The 15175-nt window shown below is 45.1% G+C and overlaps 1 protein-coding gene across 7 annotated transcripts in view; it reads right to left on the bottom strand.

Annotated features, from left to right (window-relative positions):
* The window catches only part of NTNG1 (netrin G1), a 150888-nt gene extending 139944 nt beyond the window's left edge, over positions 1 to 10944 (bottom strand). For 6 of the 7 annotated variants that reach the window (XM_052667014.1, XM_052667010.1, XM_052667008.1 and 3 more), the window contains exons 1-2: positions 10713 to 10944; positions 3887 to 4594 (exon numbers count right to left, since the gene is read on the bottom strand). In XM_052667014.1, coding sequence (XP_052522974.1) covers positions 3887 to 4132 — 246 coding nt within the window. In that variant the 5' untranslated portion in view covers positions 4133 to 4594; positions 10713 to 10944. The remainder of the gene's footprint in view (positions 1 to 3886; positions 4595 to 10712) is intronic. The other variant, XM_052667013.1, reaches the window with a different exon arrangement.
* Positions 10945 to 15175: the final 4231 nt, after the last annotated feature.

Here is a 15175-nt window from a genome sequence, read left to right as displayed (position 1 = left end):
CCAACTGTTATTTATTCCTGGAGATTCAAAGCAGGTAAGTTTTGTAAATTGAAATGCTGCAGTGCCATGAGAACTAGCACCTTCAGGTAGTTAAAATTTTGCTTTGCAAAGTGAATTTTGAGAACAGGAAGTCATTCCTTTCTCTTCTCTCTTCTTCTCTCTCTTTTCTCCCAGGCCAACTGAATCTCACTGCTCTGTGCCAGACACACTGTTACTGATGCTAAATGCTCAAAATTCATGAATTATAGAAACAATGGCCACACTATCCCAAATGCCATGATCATCCAGCACTGTGGCTGACAAATGACAGTCAAGTATCCTTGCAGAAATGCCACTGAAAGCAAACGTGTCAGCTGCCACCATACATGCCTCACTCTCGGGATGCTAGATACTGCTTTAAAATGTACAGGGTAGACAGGAGTTACCAGTCAGCCCTTTCTGCAGGGAAGGAGTACTACCCCTCTGGGAAGGATGCTGTCACCTCCTCCTTACAGACACAACTTTGAGGCCAGAAACGGCAAGTGCTAACTGCTCTAAGCCATTTATTCTTTATCATTTTTTTCATGCCTCTCTTCTCAAGCAAAATCCTTTCCCAAGCCCTAAAAATCTTCTCTGACTTTAAAAATGATGAAATTTTAAATAACGAGTAATTCTGTGGGCTGTGTTGCTTTTTGAGCTTCCCAGTTTCATTTTCAAACTTCTCTTTGCCACCAGAAGGACTACGACAATGAAGACGGTATTTTAAATGAAAGCAGAGAATCTCTCATTATCATAGGACTCCAGGGGTTTGAGGTTTCAGAATAATCTCATGAGTTGTCAATACTGAATGTCACCAGAAACTATAATGTTATTCTCAGAACAGATTGCATAAAAGCAATTGTGGGATAGTTTTCCTGCTGCCTGCTCCCTAGAATACCTACAGATGGCTGTCCTGGAGGGATGTCTCAAAGGTACTTAAGAAGAATGAGCGGCCGCATGCTGGCATTAGCTACCAACTAGACGAGTGTGCTTGCATTTTGTAACAAATCTGCATGTGCCAAAACTTGTTATTTGGTCTATCAACTAAGCACTGAATGAAAAAAATCAAACATAATGCACTCCTAAGACCACTTAATTGCATGGGAAATATGCAGAAATACATATGAGGCTAATTTTACTATTAACTACCCATCTTGTTTTCTATGTTTGATGCCTTAGTCCCACTGGCAGCCTTCTAAAAAAGGTGTCCTTAAAAATATGCTGCCAGGCCCCTACCAGAGATGTGGGCTCTGCTGGGGCAACCCATTCCAGTATAGCCCAGTCTGACTTTTAACTAAGTATCAGGCTTTGTTTACTTAGATCCTGATAGGAATCCAGAGCCCATTCCTCTCATGCCCCTTCCATTGCGGAGACAAAAATACTTCTTTGTTACATGGTTGCATGCATTGCAGCATATGATTACATTGTACACTGTTGCAGACTCTCACCGTGACACTCTCTCCACTTGCTTTCATTTTTATTGTGATCTTTCAAAAGGAGTTAGATGAGATCTCTCAGTCTGGCTGTTGTTTAGTGATCTTATCTATACCATGCCATAATTGACATGGGCTCAACAGATAGTTCCTTAGTCAGTGTAATTTGTGGTGAACAGAAAATTTAGGCTGAATGGAGAATGGATATGGCAATAAAACAGAAGATTGATTCAACTTCTTTCTGCTCCAGCAGAAAGTAGGCTTGGCTTTTTGGTATCATTGCTTTTTTGAGAATATCTGAAAGGACCCTTATCTCCAAGGAATAAAGAGAAGGCAGTTGAGCATTAGCCTGATTTGAATAACAAAAAACGGCTACACAGATTTAGTACGCTAATATCCAATATTCACAGCAATAAAAACATACATTTTTATAAGTTTGTTCAGCATTTTGCTATGCTGGAAAGAAACGTTTAAATCTCTGCCATTTCAAATTCAGGATTTGCTTTAAGTACAAGAGCACGCCTAACAGAAATGCACACTTTTTCCACTGCCCACTTCCTCATAGTATGACAGTGCTATTTTCTTAACTCATTTTCCTAAAAATAAAAATGAACACAAAAATAAAAGATCTGCTCATTAGGAAATGCCAAGGCTCAACCTTACAAATATGTAAAACCTTGTTTTGAATGATGTATAAATAGACAGTACAGACGGACATGAAGCATTTTTTTAGGGAAGGGAGTGCCTTGCTGCTGGATAATACCTCAAGAACATTAACTGTTTCTATCACTTTCATAATGTTTCAAGTAAGTCAGGCCATTACCTATGCATACATGCATGCAGAGTTCAGTATACATCCATACTCAAAGCACATATAACCATTTACCATGTAGCAGTCAGTCCTTCTAAACTCACATAACTAAATGCATTATTTCATTGTGGACTCTCTCTTTCTTCCCCTAGCCCACTTCCCCCATTCCGGTTCTTCCTCTTTTTTCTGTTCCTTTTGTTAGGATTTTGTCAGCCTTCTGGATCTTACAAAACAATGGTGTTCCATCTGTCATCTTAGGTGATTCCCAAACAAACCTTCATCCCATTTTTGCAGCAAAGGGTTTCCTAGATCCAATGTTTACAGGGGAGTTCTGGCACTATCTTTAGTAGTTCATCAAAATATTGTTTTAGTATTTTTAATCATCTTTGTTCCAACTAAAGAGTCAAGTGATAGTCAAGGCATTCAGAAATCTAAAATAATCACTCGGTATGGGAACTGCTGCAATGTTTATCTATACTAAAAGGATGAAGTGAGCAGTGGGACTGCCTCAGAAAAACACGTTTTCTAATTTACTACATACTAGAGTTACTAAATGTCACTGACTGAGGACTCAATTTCATCATTTCAGTTTTTCAGGGAGAAAATACACATCACAGCTTGGGAAAAAAAAAAAAAAGAAAAAAGAAAAAAAAAGAAAACGAAAAGAAAATACTATACAGGGTACATTGCTTTTAAACAGTGGTTGCTTAAAGTTACTTGGACGTTTAGAGTCTCAAAGCTGTGTCAGCAGAGATGGACTAGCAGGCAGAGAGCAAGTGGTGCAGTCAAAGGTTCACAGTGAATGTAATTTATTCACGTAGCTCTGCAATTTATCACGTGGCTATTACCATAATGTACGTGGGAAGCAGCTGTATGCATGCACATAATGTCCTAAATGTATGTGTGGTTGGACCTGAACTCCTTACAGAGCAGTAGTGGTTGCAAATGATACCACAAGGCGTTTAAAAGCAAATTTCCTTCCTGTGGGGATTCTGTCACACAGCTATGATGATTTGTACACAGGCAAACAAATGGCTTGTGGACTATTCCCAGCTATGATAAGCTCACCTACCAGAACTCATTGTTTTTTCAAATCTAAATTATCTAGGTAATGTACTATAAATTTCCAGTGCTTTATTCATACATATAAGTGTTTCTGTGTGTGTGTCTATATATATTATATACATGTATGTTTCTGATACCTGTACGATTATTTACTTCTTATGTGAATAAGTGTATTGTCTTTGGAAATTATGCTGAACTGTACAGGACTGTGATGCTTTAAGGTGATCATATTAGAATCACGTAAGTCTTTCATGATCCAGGTAACTGTGCCTGGTTAGGGGTTAGCACACTAGAAGTTCTACATCACTGTCTTTTAACTCATTAAAAGTTGACCTAAAGAGACACCAAATTCAGAAAAAGTCAAGTTAGGCTAGGTCCCAATAGGCAGAATATTGCATTGTCCAGCTTAATGTACTGCTGGGCATTTTGTTTACCAGCACATTCAGAACACATAGCATATTTTCCTGGATATTTATATGTGTACTACAGGACATCAATTTTGCAGCCATTTAGCACAAGTATGTTTCTGCTTGTTATGAAAGTGAAAAGCTTGCCTTACCATTGCACAGAAAGTCTCAGGAGGATCTCCACATGTTATATCTGGGGGATCCAGAGTCACTCTTACGTATTTGATCATGTCTCTGGCTTCTGGCTGGCAGGCCATGTAATCCCATACTTTTCCTTCTTCTGTGTAAATTTGGGTCTTACACACGTCATAATGTCCCCACACGGAAGGATAATGCTGCATCACAGAAGATACAGTGACCCAGAGGGCGTGAAGTGACAGAAATCTTGACAAATACATCTCTAAATCCTTTTAGGTCACCTTCGTAAAGAAGCTCAGTATTGACGTACTTTCAGTCTATAGATTATAGATATATGTACATATGCATGTATATATTTTATAAAATAGCTTCCAATTCAAACGTGAGGCATTAGGATACAGCGTTTGTTTTACTAAGTTGAAGACTTTGGTAGAAGCCACACAGACCCCAGTGACGGCCTTTCACAACAATGTAGAGCGTGTCCTTTGTCTTATAACTTATTTGTCAGGGCTTCTTGTAAAAGATGTCCAACAGTAGATAATAATTAGTGAAGTTGTGGGTCTTCAGCTACACTGTCGATAACCCTGAGTGATCCTCCGTGTTCACGGCTCACAGGGGATGCCCAGATGCACTGATAAATCGGTATCTGAAGCAAAGGGGTGAGAGTCTACAGGCTGATGTCTGTTTCCAATCAATCATTCTTTTCTTCTGGCACCAGCACCCTTTTAGAAACAATAAGAGTTAGAGTTATTGTCCAAGAATCAATGAGTTACAAAACATATTATGTGTTGACATTTTGAAGGTTTTGATGCAGTATAAAGCAAATTGTTATAATATGGATAACCTTTACTGTGGGTGCTGTGCTACAAAAGACAAACTACCAAAATCATTCAAAGTGAAAAGTATTTTTGACATGAAGGATTGAACTTTGCTCTGAGAAAGACAGATTTATAATGTTGCAGGTGAATTACGTGTTTCTGCTTCCAGATCTGCATCTTCAGCCTAGCATTGCCCACAGAGCAAACTGCAGAACTTAAACATTGCTAGTGTTTTCTAACCAGTCAGGTAGGGGAGAAGGGAACCAAACACTGCGGAAGAATAACAGGAAGGCTCTCTTATTAAAGAGATGAGTTTCAGGGCTGCCAGGTGCCAATAGTCTTTTGGCAAGAGGACCTCAGTGAGCTCCAAAAGTCTCGCACATTTCTTACATTCCTTTTTGGAAGACTAACAAAGATGCTGGAAGCACGCTTCCATTTCCTTGAAATTTCTCTTTGGCATTGTTAGAACTTTACTCTTTCTTTTTTCTTTTCTTTAACAGCATTTTGCTGATCATGCTTATAAATTACTAATAGGGATAATAGGTTGTCATTTACTATGCTTTCCCCTTCCAGTCTGGATGTTGTATTTTCCTAGCTTTGGGGGTGGTGCTACCTGTATACTCAATGTTATTTTCATGGCAAATATGTTTATTTCACAGCAGCTACATCCCTTTCCTCCCCTTGAAAGAGCAGTTGGAAATTCCCTCTGTTTATTTCACTTCAGTCTTATTATTACACACAGAAAAACCCATGGTGTTATTACAATGACTTAACATTTGTATTTGGTAAAAATACAAACAACATGTGGGGGAAACTGCAAAGATGGATTAAGTTCTCTAAACATGGACAGGCAAAAACGAGACTGCAAACTCCAACTCATCTCTTTCAGCCTGTGCCTGTTGCCAACCTGTGCCAGCCAAGGACAGGAGCTCAAGAGCTGGCTTCAGCGGCAGAAGAAGCAGACGCTGCAAGAGGAGGATTTTATACAGTCACTATAGCACTTCTGCATCTTTTTTGTCTGGATGACAAAATCTAAGCAAAACCTTCACAAGACATCAGCAACCGTAAGTTATCATATTCTATTGCCCACTTCGCTTATTCCAAAGTTTAGATTATGCTCTGTGCCATGAACTTCATTTACCCAAAAGCCACATAAAGTGGCCTGTGACTGGGTGAGCTCTTGAGTGCGTTGTTTTGGTAACACATTTTCAGAAGTTATCAGTTATCTTCAGAGCTATTCACAAATGGCCTCCCTACATTTAAATAATGCTTCATCTTAAACTGAGCTAAACCACAGACAGCATGAAATGCCAACAGATGGTTGAATTGTGTTTCCATAGCAAAGTAATTTACAATAATTGCCGTATAGACGTAAATGCAATTTTCCATTATATTCATCTTATCAAATGTTACCACACAACTCCCGTGTATTTTATCAGAATATGAAGAGAATATCTGAAATTTCATACCATGACAATTCTCAATTAGATCAAGTATATTTGAGCCTCAAATCTGATTTTGATGCAAAAGAAGAAATATCTAAGACTAAATTAAAATTAGATCTTTTTAAAAGTCACATGGTTTAGTACCATAGCTTTAATAGCAACCTTATGTTGCTTTTTGTTTGTTTGTTCTCTCCAGTGGCAATATTTATTTATCATCTTGGATTTCACTAATTCAAAGAACGTTCCCCACATTCTTTCAAAGACACTCAAGACAACTTCATATTCTTCCTCTCTAGTCCTTTCTAGCTTTCTAGCAGGAGCAAAAAAACTCTAAAAAGTCCCATAGTTTAGCAGAGTCATTATACAGAAATGAAACAACTGCTGTGTTGGAAAAAATAAAAATAAAAATAAAAAAAAAGCAGAGCAAAGAGAGAGAGTCCCTTGACATAACTCAAAACCTACAAGTAATTTCAGTTTTATTTTGACGAATCAAAACATACTCTGTATTGGAGAAGACTTGATCATAGTTGGAATGAACGGTTGGTGAATATCATGTTTCTGTGTAGAAACAAGAAATTACAAGATTTAATTATCCTTAGTCTACAAGCTTGTATATTCAGAAAAAATATATTTGTTTTCTTTAATATTTTCCTTGCTAGCCCTTCACTTACCAATAACCTTTTATAACTGCTGAGATGCAGATTTACAAATAAAGAGGACTGGATAGGACTGAAACAATGGGAAGCAAGCCGCTACCTTAACATGCTGTTCTAAAATACTTCCCATATAACGAATTCTCATTAAAGTAAGCCAGAGTCATAATGATGGTCGTTACACAGAATTATAGACTATAACATCGATCGAATTTAGTGCACTGACAAGAAAAAAGTGCAGAGGAGTGCAAGACATCTGAGTATTAGACAGATGTAGAACTGTATAACAGACCTCCCTGACAAGAAGCAGCCAATTATAGCTTAAAATTCTGGCATATAACCAGTTCTGATTAATAGTTTTCCATTACATTACAGACATATTATTAATATATTAAAAATGTCAAGCTTTGGCAAGAACTAATACAAAATGGCTCAGTTAGTCTGCAATATCTTCTTTTAATGAGCTTCCATTGATACAGAGAAAGATATTGACCAAAGCACATTAAGGATCATATGCTAAGCGCTATACAGATTTTTCTAACAGAGCTATACAGTTTGTCTTACTTATATTTATTCCTGCAGAGTCACTGCAGGAATGTATGCATTCCACATGTCAGCGAGTTCTAAAAGCAACTGAATTGTTTTGTAAAAAACAAATAGAATAACAGTTCTTAAGTTTTTAAGTGCACCAGCCGTGTAGCACTAAGCCTCTAGCTTGGGTAACAAAGCAAGAGTTTTTACAACCCCTCTCAAGTAATAGGTATACATTCAACCTCACAAGAAGCAATCAAACAAATCAGGAATAACCAGTATATGGCAGCTCGACCTTCTGCACCTGCAGTTCCCTGTCTGCCAGCACAGTGCAGGGGCCCACGGGGCTGACACAAGTATTGGCAGAGGGCAAGGCAGCGGCTTGCCGCAGGACAGCTACCGCATTCCAACCTCAGGGGCACGGCGCTTCTGGAGGGAGCCCTGTGGGGCATCGGGAGGGTGAACAGCTGAGAATTTAGGGCCTTGAGTTTTTTGCACCATAGTCTCTACAATCAAAAACAAAACAAAACAAAAAACAAACAAACAACAAACAAACAAAAACAGCTGCCCCAGGCATCTGGGTACAAACCCCATTTCCTCTGTCTGCTTTCCCCCAGAGCACCTCTCTGTAGGTAAAGAGGAGGACATTTAAGCAGCAGCGATGTGCAGATCCACTGCATCCCACGCTGAAGGAAGGCAAACGGCTGACCTCAGTCTAAAATTAGCTGTGAAGGTGCCCGTGCACCCTCTTCCCAGGTGGGTGAGGCTGCCACTCAAGCCTCCCACAGCATTTCAGTTTTGCAGCCTGAGCAGATGCCCCCTTCTCCACACCCCCGATGAACTGCATCTTCACAAGAGTAGTGCTGGTGAAGAACTTGAGCTCTTGTCAGGGGCTGCTAGCAAACGCACCTCCCCTGCCTCCTTCCATTGCAGAAAATCCATTAGTGGCCCCAAATAATCCTCTCCGCACAAAGACACCAGCTGGAAGCTCAGCAGCCCCTCTCCTGCAGCACGTCTCTGCTGAAAAGTTGCTGTGCAGATGTTGCAGGCTAATTCCTGGTTCTTCAATTCTCATGTACAGTGGTACGTGAAGAATGCAATAAAATAACAGAATGGCTTCTCAAAAAGCCCAAGTATTCAATAAAATGTGCACTGCCACTATGCAAGAGCAAGAGCCAAACTCAGTTATTACAAAACATGCCAGTGTGAAGTAAGCGGGTTAAAATCCTTCCTGGATGCAGGAGATGCTGGCTGACAATGCAGGATTCTGAAGATTCTTTTTTCCAAAGGAAAAACTTGGCATTTCTACCAGCTTGTATCCCTGCAGGAAGTTTGCTGCGGCTTCAGCAGAGAAACGTATCTAACGAAGCCCAAGCAAAAAGATTCCTTGTGCCCACTCTGATTGTTAGTTACTTCAAGCTAGTTCAGGATTTAGAAAATAGTGTGTACTACCTAACAGCACTAATCCTTGTACCTACAAGTCACAGTGTTTAATAGAAGCAGAGCAGTTTTACCTTGCCGCACATAGGAAATGCGAGTGCCTAGTACCTATAAAGCTCCAGTATTAAACATAATAAACTCAGCCCCTTTTCTCAGTGCAGAATTATTTATCTATGCAAGGCAAAAGGGAACCTATGCTTAGTAATTCACTGTACCCTTATCACCACATCTGGATAAAAAGAAATATACTCCAAATGATTCCTATAGTGTCTGTGGACTTGCACATTGCTCAAACAAAGTTTCTCTCCTATTTTTATCTGGCTTATTCAACTATCTGGCAGAAAAAGATTTCTTTGTCTCAGGAGAAATTTAAAGTACCAATAACTATTGAATGAGGAGAACAAAATACAGAGTTCTGCTACCAGAGCTGGGTTTTGGCACTGTACTGAAACTGCTCTTGGTTGTCCCACATTGCTCTTTGCTGAGTGTCACTTAGCTGCACTGCTGCTGTTGCTCGCAGGGTATCATCAGCATTCAGTATAAGGAGCACAAGCACTCCCGATTTAAATTTTAAAGCCTTTGTGTGTAGCTGCTTTAAGGTTTTCCTCTTATAACTTTTTCCATCTTATAACTTTTAAGGCTTATTGCCTTAAGTATCTCTGTACTTAGAGTCAGCTCGTTCTGCACATTTTTCCTTGCAGAACTACAGCGAGCATTTGGGGTGGCTGCGCTTTAGGTTATTACTTTTTATCCAGCCAGGTACCAGGTGCTCTTAAGCAGCAGGATGTGGGCACAGAGCTGCCAAGTCTCCCATTGCCGGTGTGAGCTGATGACTTTCCTGCCTGATGGAATCCTAAGCTCTTAATGCCACGGAGGAACAAACCCAGGAGGCTGGCAGTCCCTGACTTTATTCTGTGCTATACTAGATCTTACATACGTAGCTAGTAAGTTGGTGTCGCTTCTTAGCGGTGTCAAGGGCTTGGGAGTGGGTGGCAAAGTCCACGGGTCTACTAGAACCTTGCTGCTAATTGCTGGCAGCTCTCTAGTGAACATCCTGCAAGGCTCCGAAAAGATACCAGAAATCGACCTTTATTTTTATCCAAATCCAAAAAACATCAAACCCACCAAAAACCGAACTGGGGAAAGTTCTGCCAGGCTTTTTCTCCTTTTGATGGGTTGCCCAGGCCACCTCTTCCCATTCCAAATCACATTGTCCTTAGGTGAGGTGCTGATTTATTCTCTCGATGAAAGCATCCACACCGGCATCTTTGCCCCCCGGCTCTGCCAGCAAAAGTGAGGCTGGCTCCTGGCTCCTCACATCCACAATATCGAAAAGTTGATTGCAGAGCGATATTCGGTAAGAGGTCAGAGATGTGCACAGAACAACTCTGAGAGTACAAAAGCATCTGCTTTATCAGATTTAGCTCATCTATGCTGCTCACCGTCATTTGGGGTTTCTTTAAATAATTTTTTGAGAACTGTTAGAAAAATCGCTCTTAACTTCCAGGATGAGTACCGCTCCTCGGCCGGCGCGATAACTCTCCCTGCCGCCTTCCTTTTGTCAAATTTTACTTTCAGTCTTCCTCGCTCCCCGCGCAGGAAAGATCCCGCGGAGGGGCGGAGGGCCGGCAGGCAGTTCCCCTCCCTGCGCGCTCAGCCCGAGCCGCGCCCTACAAAACCCGGCGCTGCGCGACGCGGACGGAGCTCCGCGGCGGGAGGAGGCACAGAGGAGCGCCGCGCAGGTACCGCCCGGCCCCGCCCCGCCGGCCTCCTCCGCGTTCCGCGCCGCGCGGGCGGCAGGGGGCGCCCGGCCCGCGCCGATCCTCCCTACGGCCCCGCCGGGGCGAGGGGCCACCCCGCTTCACGGCCCCGTGCCGCTTCCCCGTCCCGAAACGTCCGTCCGTCCCGTCCCGTCGCTTCGCGCCGTGCGGTGCTGCGACGGGCGGTACTCACCGCGCGGGTCGCCCTCGCCTCGACGCGGAGCCGCCGCGGCGCCAGGACGCGCTGGGGCTCCCTCGGCGGCGGCATGGGGGGCCGCGGACGGGCGGGGGCGGCGTCCCTCGAGAAAGTTGCTGGAGATGCTCGGGCTCTGCTCGGAGCGAAGCAGGCGGGAGCCGGCACCGGTCCCCGGCACTTGTCGGCGTTAAAGTTTGTCGGCGCGCGGCGGCGGCGGGCGGCGCGCGTTTGCGGGGCGGACGGGCAGCGGGGCGGGCGGGCTGCAGCCCTGCTCCGGTTGTCGGCGGGGCGGCGGGCGGAGCGTGCAGAGCATCGCCCCGGAGCCGCCGAGGTGCCGCCCAGCGGGGCTCCCCGCCCGCCACCGCCGCTCAGGGCGGGGTTGTCCCCGCTCCGGGCGCCGGCGGCCGCGGCATGGAGCGCGGGGCGAGCCGCGGGCGGGGCGCGCCTGGCCGGAGCCGGGGCGCGGATCTCCGCCGTGCGCCGCCCCGGTGAGGCCAAACTTCGGGCGGCGACGGCGTCTCCTCACTTCGGAGCGACCTCCCCGCGACTGCCGGCGAGCGGGGCGGCGGCGCCAGCCTACCCCTCCTCCGGGCCGCCGCCGCGCGGCCCTAGCGCCGCCGCCGCGCCGCCCCCCTCCGCCGCGCTCCCCGCCCCGCCGCCCCCGCGGAGCGCCCGCCGCGGCGGTAGAGCCAGCACCACCTGCCCCGCGGGTGGCCCCCGCTCCGCACGGCCACGCGGCCGCAGGGAGCGGGGCTGCGCTACCGCACTCCCGCAGGAGCAGCCTTATTTCTCTGTCTTTTCGGCTTCGGTCTCAGAACGCAGGCACGGAGAGGACCGCCTGTGATTTTGCCGTCCGAAAGCGAAGACGGGCGGGCTGACAGCAGAGTCCCGCCGCAGCGGCGTTGGGCTGCGGGGACAGGGGCAGAGCAGCGGCCCTGCGGGGCGACGGCCCCAAGACAGCGGGTGCCTCCAAGCCGCCGGTCTTTCGGCTGGCCGCAGGCGCGATGTGCCGCCGGTACCGAGAGAGCGTTGTTTCTGCTGCTGTTTTGCTATGACTGTCGTTCCCGTACCTCGTCCAAGAGGACGAGAAAGCTCTGCCTCGGTCCCCATGCAGTGATCTGTCAACCCGGTTTGCTCCTACATTTTCTCCAGTTCCGTCCTTTAAACGAGCTGTCGCAGTTCTCCCCTTCAGACCTCTCCAGGCTATAAAACAGCATCTAAACTACAATCAGTTAAGTCCTCTGCAGGAGTTGTGCCTTCTCCAGGCAGCTACTCGCTTGCTGAACCTCACCGGCTCCAGGGGCCAGCTCCGGGCACTGACACTGGCTGTGGTGTGGAAGCTCAGAGCTGTGCTTTCTGTTTGTGTACTTTGTGCATTAAGAAGCATTAAATGTGTTTATCTGCGTTACAGTGCCATTGTATCCAGCTGATAAAATTCAGAGTTTTGCAATGCCAGGATGTAACCAAATTTAGCAGGGCAAAGGATTTCTGTTAGGTTGAGACTTTATTCGGCTGTGGAATTCAATAGGTGGTGTAGATAATGGCAGGAGCCACCGAGGGGGATGATTTGCCTCTTTCCCCTAATACAGCAAAGTCCAGAAGGCCCATTTCAGCTCCTCACAGCCTCCTCTCTGTGTAGGCAGTGCCACTGCTGTGCTCTTGCCATCACTTTGTTGGCACTCCTGTGGCTGTGCTAGGACAGGTGCTGTGGGCACAGTATTTTTTATGGGAAAGCTAGGAATGGTTGAAGGGATGGGAAAATCCATCTTCAGAATTCTTCAACCTCCAGAACCATTCTGATTTACAGCCTCACAGAATTTATTGCTGAGGGCCAGTGTACATGAATAGGAGATGAAAATGAGTAATTTTGTCTTCCCACTTGAATCTGAAGGATGTCAGGCATCAGGGCCTCCATAGGCTCTTCTATAAAGGAGAGGGGCAGAGTATGATCCCAGTCAGAAAAACAGATCATTTCTCTAATTGAAACTAACAGGACAGATGGGTGGCTGTACTGCAAAGCAGAGGAGATGGCACATGCCAAACCAATGTCCTGATGCAGGAAAGGTTTGGAAGCATTCTGAGAGGGCTTTCCACTTTTGTACATGAGACAGGAGAGAAAGCTGCCTTCTTGTGTGTGGACAGCTCTTTGCCTTAAAATAATGCCAGAGGTATTAGTGTGCTCCGTGCTGCTGGAGAGCAGAGTGGAGGATGCTGTATACAGCTGCTCTGTACGTTCTGCTGCTTTCCATGCTCCAAATCTCACTAGCTGCACTGGAAGCTTTCTGTCCACTGCACTGAGCCTTGGGCCAGCCTGCAGGGATTGTTGCTTGGCTGTGGGACTGGCTGGCCATAGAGATTAAAGGCTGGACCAGAACATTTGATATGTCAAACATCATTAAATTCTCCTGCTAATGATGTTAGGTTCTTCTATATCAAAGCTGGAGCAGCTGGTTTGAGTGCAGTCAATTCTGGGATTAGATGTGCTGTACTGGTAAAAAAATCATGGCCAGAAATTAAATCTGGTCTGAGATTGTGGCCAAATTTCACAGCCAAATTTGAAGCTCACCAAGAAAATAGGTCTGATTTAAATTCTTTGTTAAAGGCTGTTGCAGATGGAATTCGACAGCTAGAGGAGACTTTCCTGTGTTTCTTTGTGCTTGATAGGATTGTAAGCTTGAGTCAGATGTAGAAGGATGGTGCCTTTGTAACCAAATTGTAAATATTCGCATGAATCCCTGTGCTGAATTTCTGTCAGCCCCTTTGGTAGTGAATGATAGTTGTTCATCTCTAAATGGACTGTGAGACCCACTGTCATAGCATCTTGACACTGGATTTTAGCAGGATTCCAAATGGAGAGTTGATATTTAGACAGGAAGAAATGTTATATAAGGTCTGAATATATACAAAAGTATAAGGCATTGCAAATCCCACTCCTTGCTTTTCTAGGCTAGAAAATGGCTAAAATTAAGATTAGCTGGTCCGTAAACACTGAAGGATGGAAAGTTACAACAGTAGGAACACGTTATCTTCAAAGTGCTTCCAGCAATATTTTTTCCTTCTTCCCAGTAATAGCTGGTATTGGCCCCTAACGGAATCAGGGAAATGGATTAATTCTTGATTACCGGCCTGAGCGTGGAAGCTTCTATGCGTGTGAGGATACTACTTGCTACAAGGCATAATTTCTACTAGAAGCAGCATAAATTGCTAGTACAGACGTGTTATCGCAGATTGCAAACTTTCCTGTGAAACAACAGCTGAACTGAGAGTTTAAACCAAGTCTTAAAGCTCATCAAGCTTTGCATCATCTCAAGCTGTGTTTTGGACATTTATTGCATCCCCTCATGTGCCATTATGAATCTTTTATTACCTGCTGTAGTCTGTGTTGACCTCTAATGATGCAGCAGAACTATTTTATTAACGCATTTCCCCACGACGCAGGCACGCTGCACTGGATAGCAGCAATGCAGTAGCAGGGGTCATGTAAGTGTGCCTAGGAACACACAGAGCAGTGCCTGAAAGCAGCATTTTGGTGTATCTGTGGTCGTGAGTGACATCTGCAGAGAGGACGTAGTTCTGACCTGGGAGCAGAGCTGCAGATGGGGCTGGTGCTCTGGCAAGCTGCAGGGAGCAGGGCAGCAGGTGGGGTTGCTCAGGGCTGGGCAGCAGCAGGGAGGTCCCACTCCTTTGGAAAATCACTGTGCCACTTCATGTCCCCTCACTACATGGCTTCTGTCCACTCCGTGTACTGGTCTGCTCTTTGTGTGAGTTGCTTGCAGGTCTCTGACCTTTTTTACAGGCAGCTGGAGGAGGCTGTGTGAAGCAGCAGGCAAAAGGTGGTGAGGCAAGGAAAGGAGGAATGCTGGCTTGCCCCTGTTCCTCCCCCGCCACAACCACTGCACTAAGACAGGGGTAGAAATAGCTGAGCAGTGGCATGCTCTTCAAAAAGCTGAGCTGTTCTGTCCACTTTTATTGCTGCTTTGCCGACAGTAGTTTAACCTTCTGTAAAGTCAATTGGTTGGCACAGATTTGAATGTTGATCTGGGCTTGCACCTTTAGTGCCTCCATCAGCTTCATTTCCAGCAGAATGATTGGAAAATTGTATTGAGATAAAAGACAAAATGAAGAGATTCTGCGTTTTTGCAGGCAGTGAGACAAATCTGATGTATGGCTGGTGAAGCAGCAAAAACACAGACTTCTCTAAGGCCACTGCTTTAACTTCAACACGGCTTAAGAACAGCGGACAGAGAGGCTACTGACAAGACACCCCTTGCTCTGAAGCCTCCATCACTGGGTAGTCTGCAAAAGGTTTTCTCTGAGCAGGATGGATGGCAGGACAGAACAACAATGGCAGCTACATGTTCTGTGTCTAAACTGGGGCTTCCATCCCAGTGCACTACCTTGAGCTGAACCCAGCCAGCAACGTTGGGAAGGATTAATGGAAAAGACTGGTTGAAGCATGC

The sequence above is a fragment of the Tympanuchus pallidicinctus genome, unplaced genomic scaffold (genome assembly GCF_026119805.1).
Source record: "Tympanuchus pallidicinctus isolate F22 unplaced genomic scaffold, pur_lepc_1.0 scaffold7, whole genome shotgun sequence".
Lineage (NCBI taxonomy): Eukaryota > Metazoa > Chordata > Aves > Galliformes > Phasianidae > Tympanuchus > Tympanuchus pallidicinctus.
Note: the sequence above shows the minus strand (reverse complement) of the source record. Positions and strands in the feature narration are given on the sequence as shown.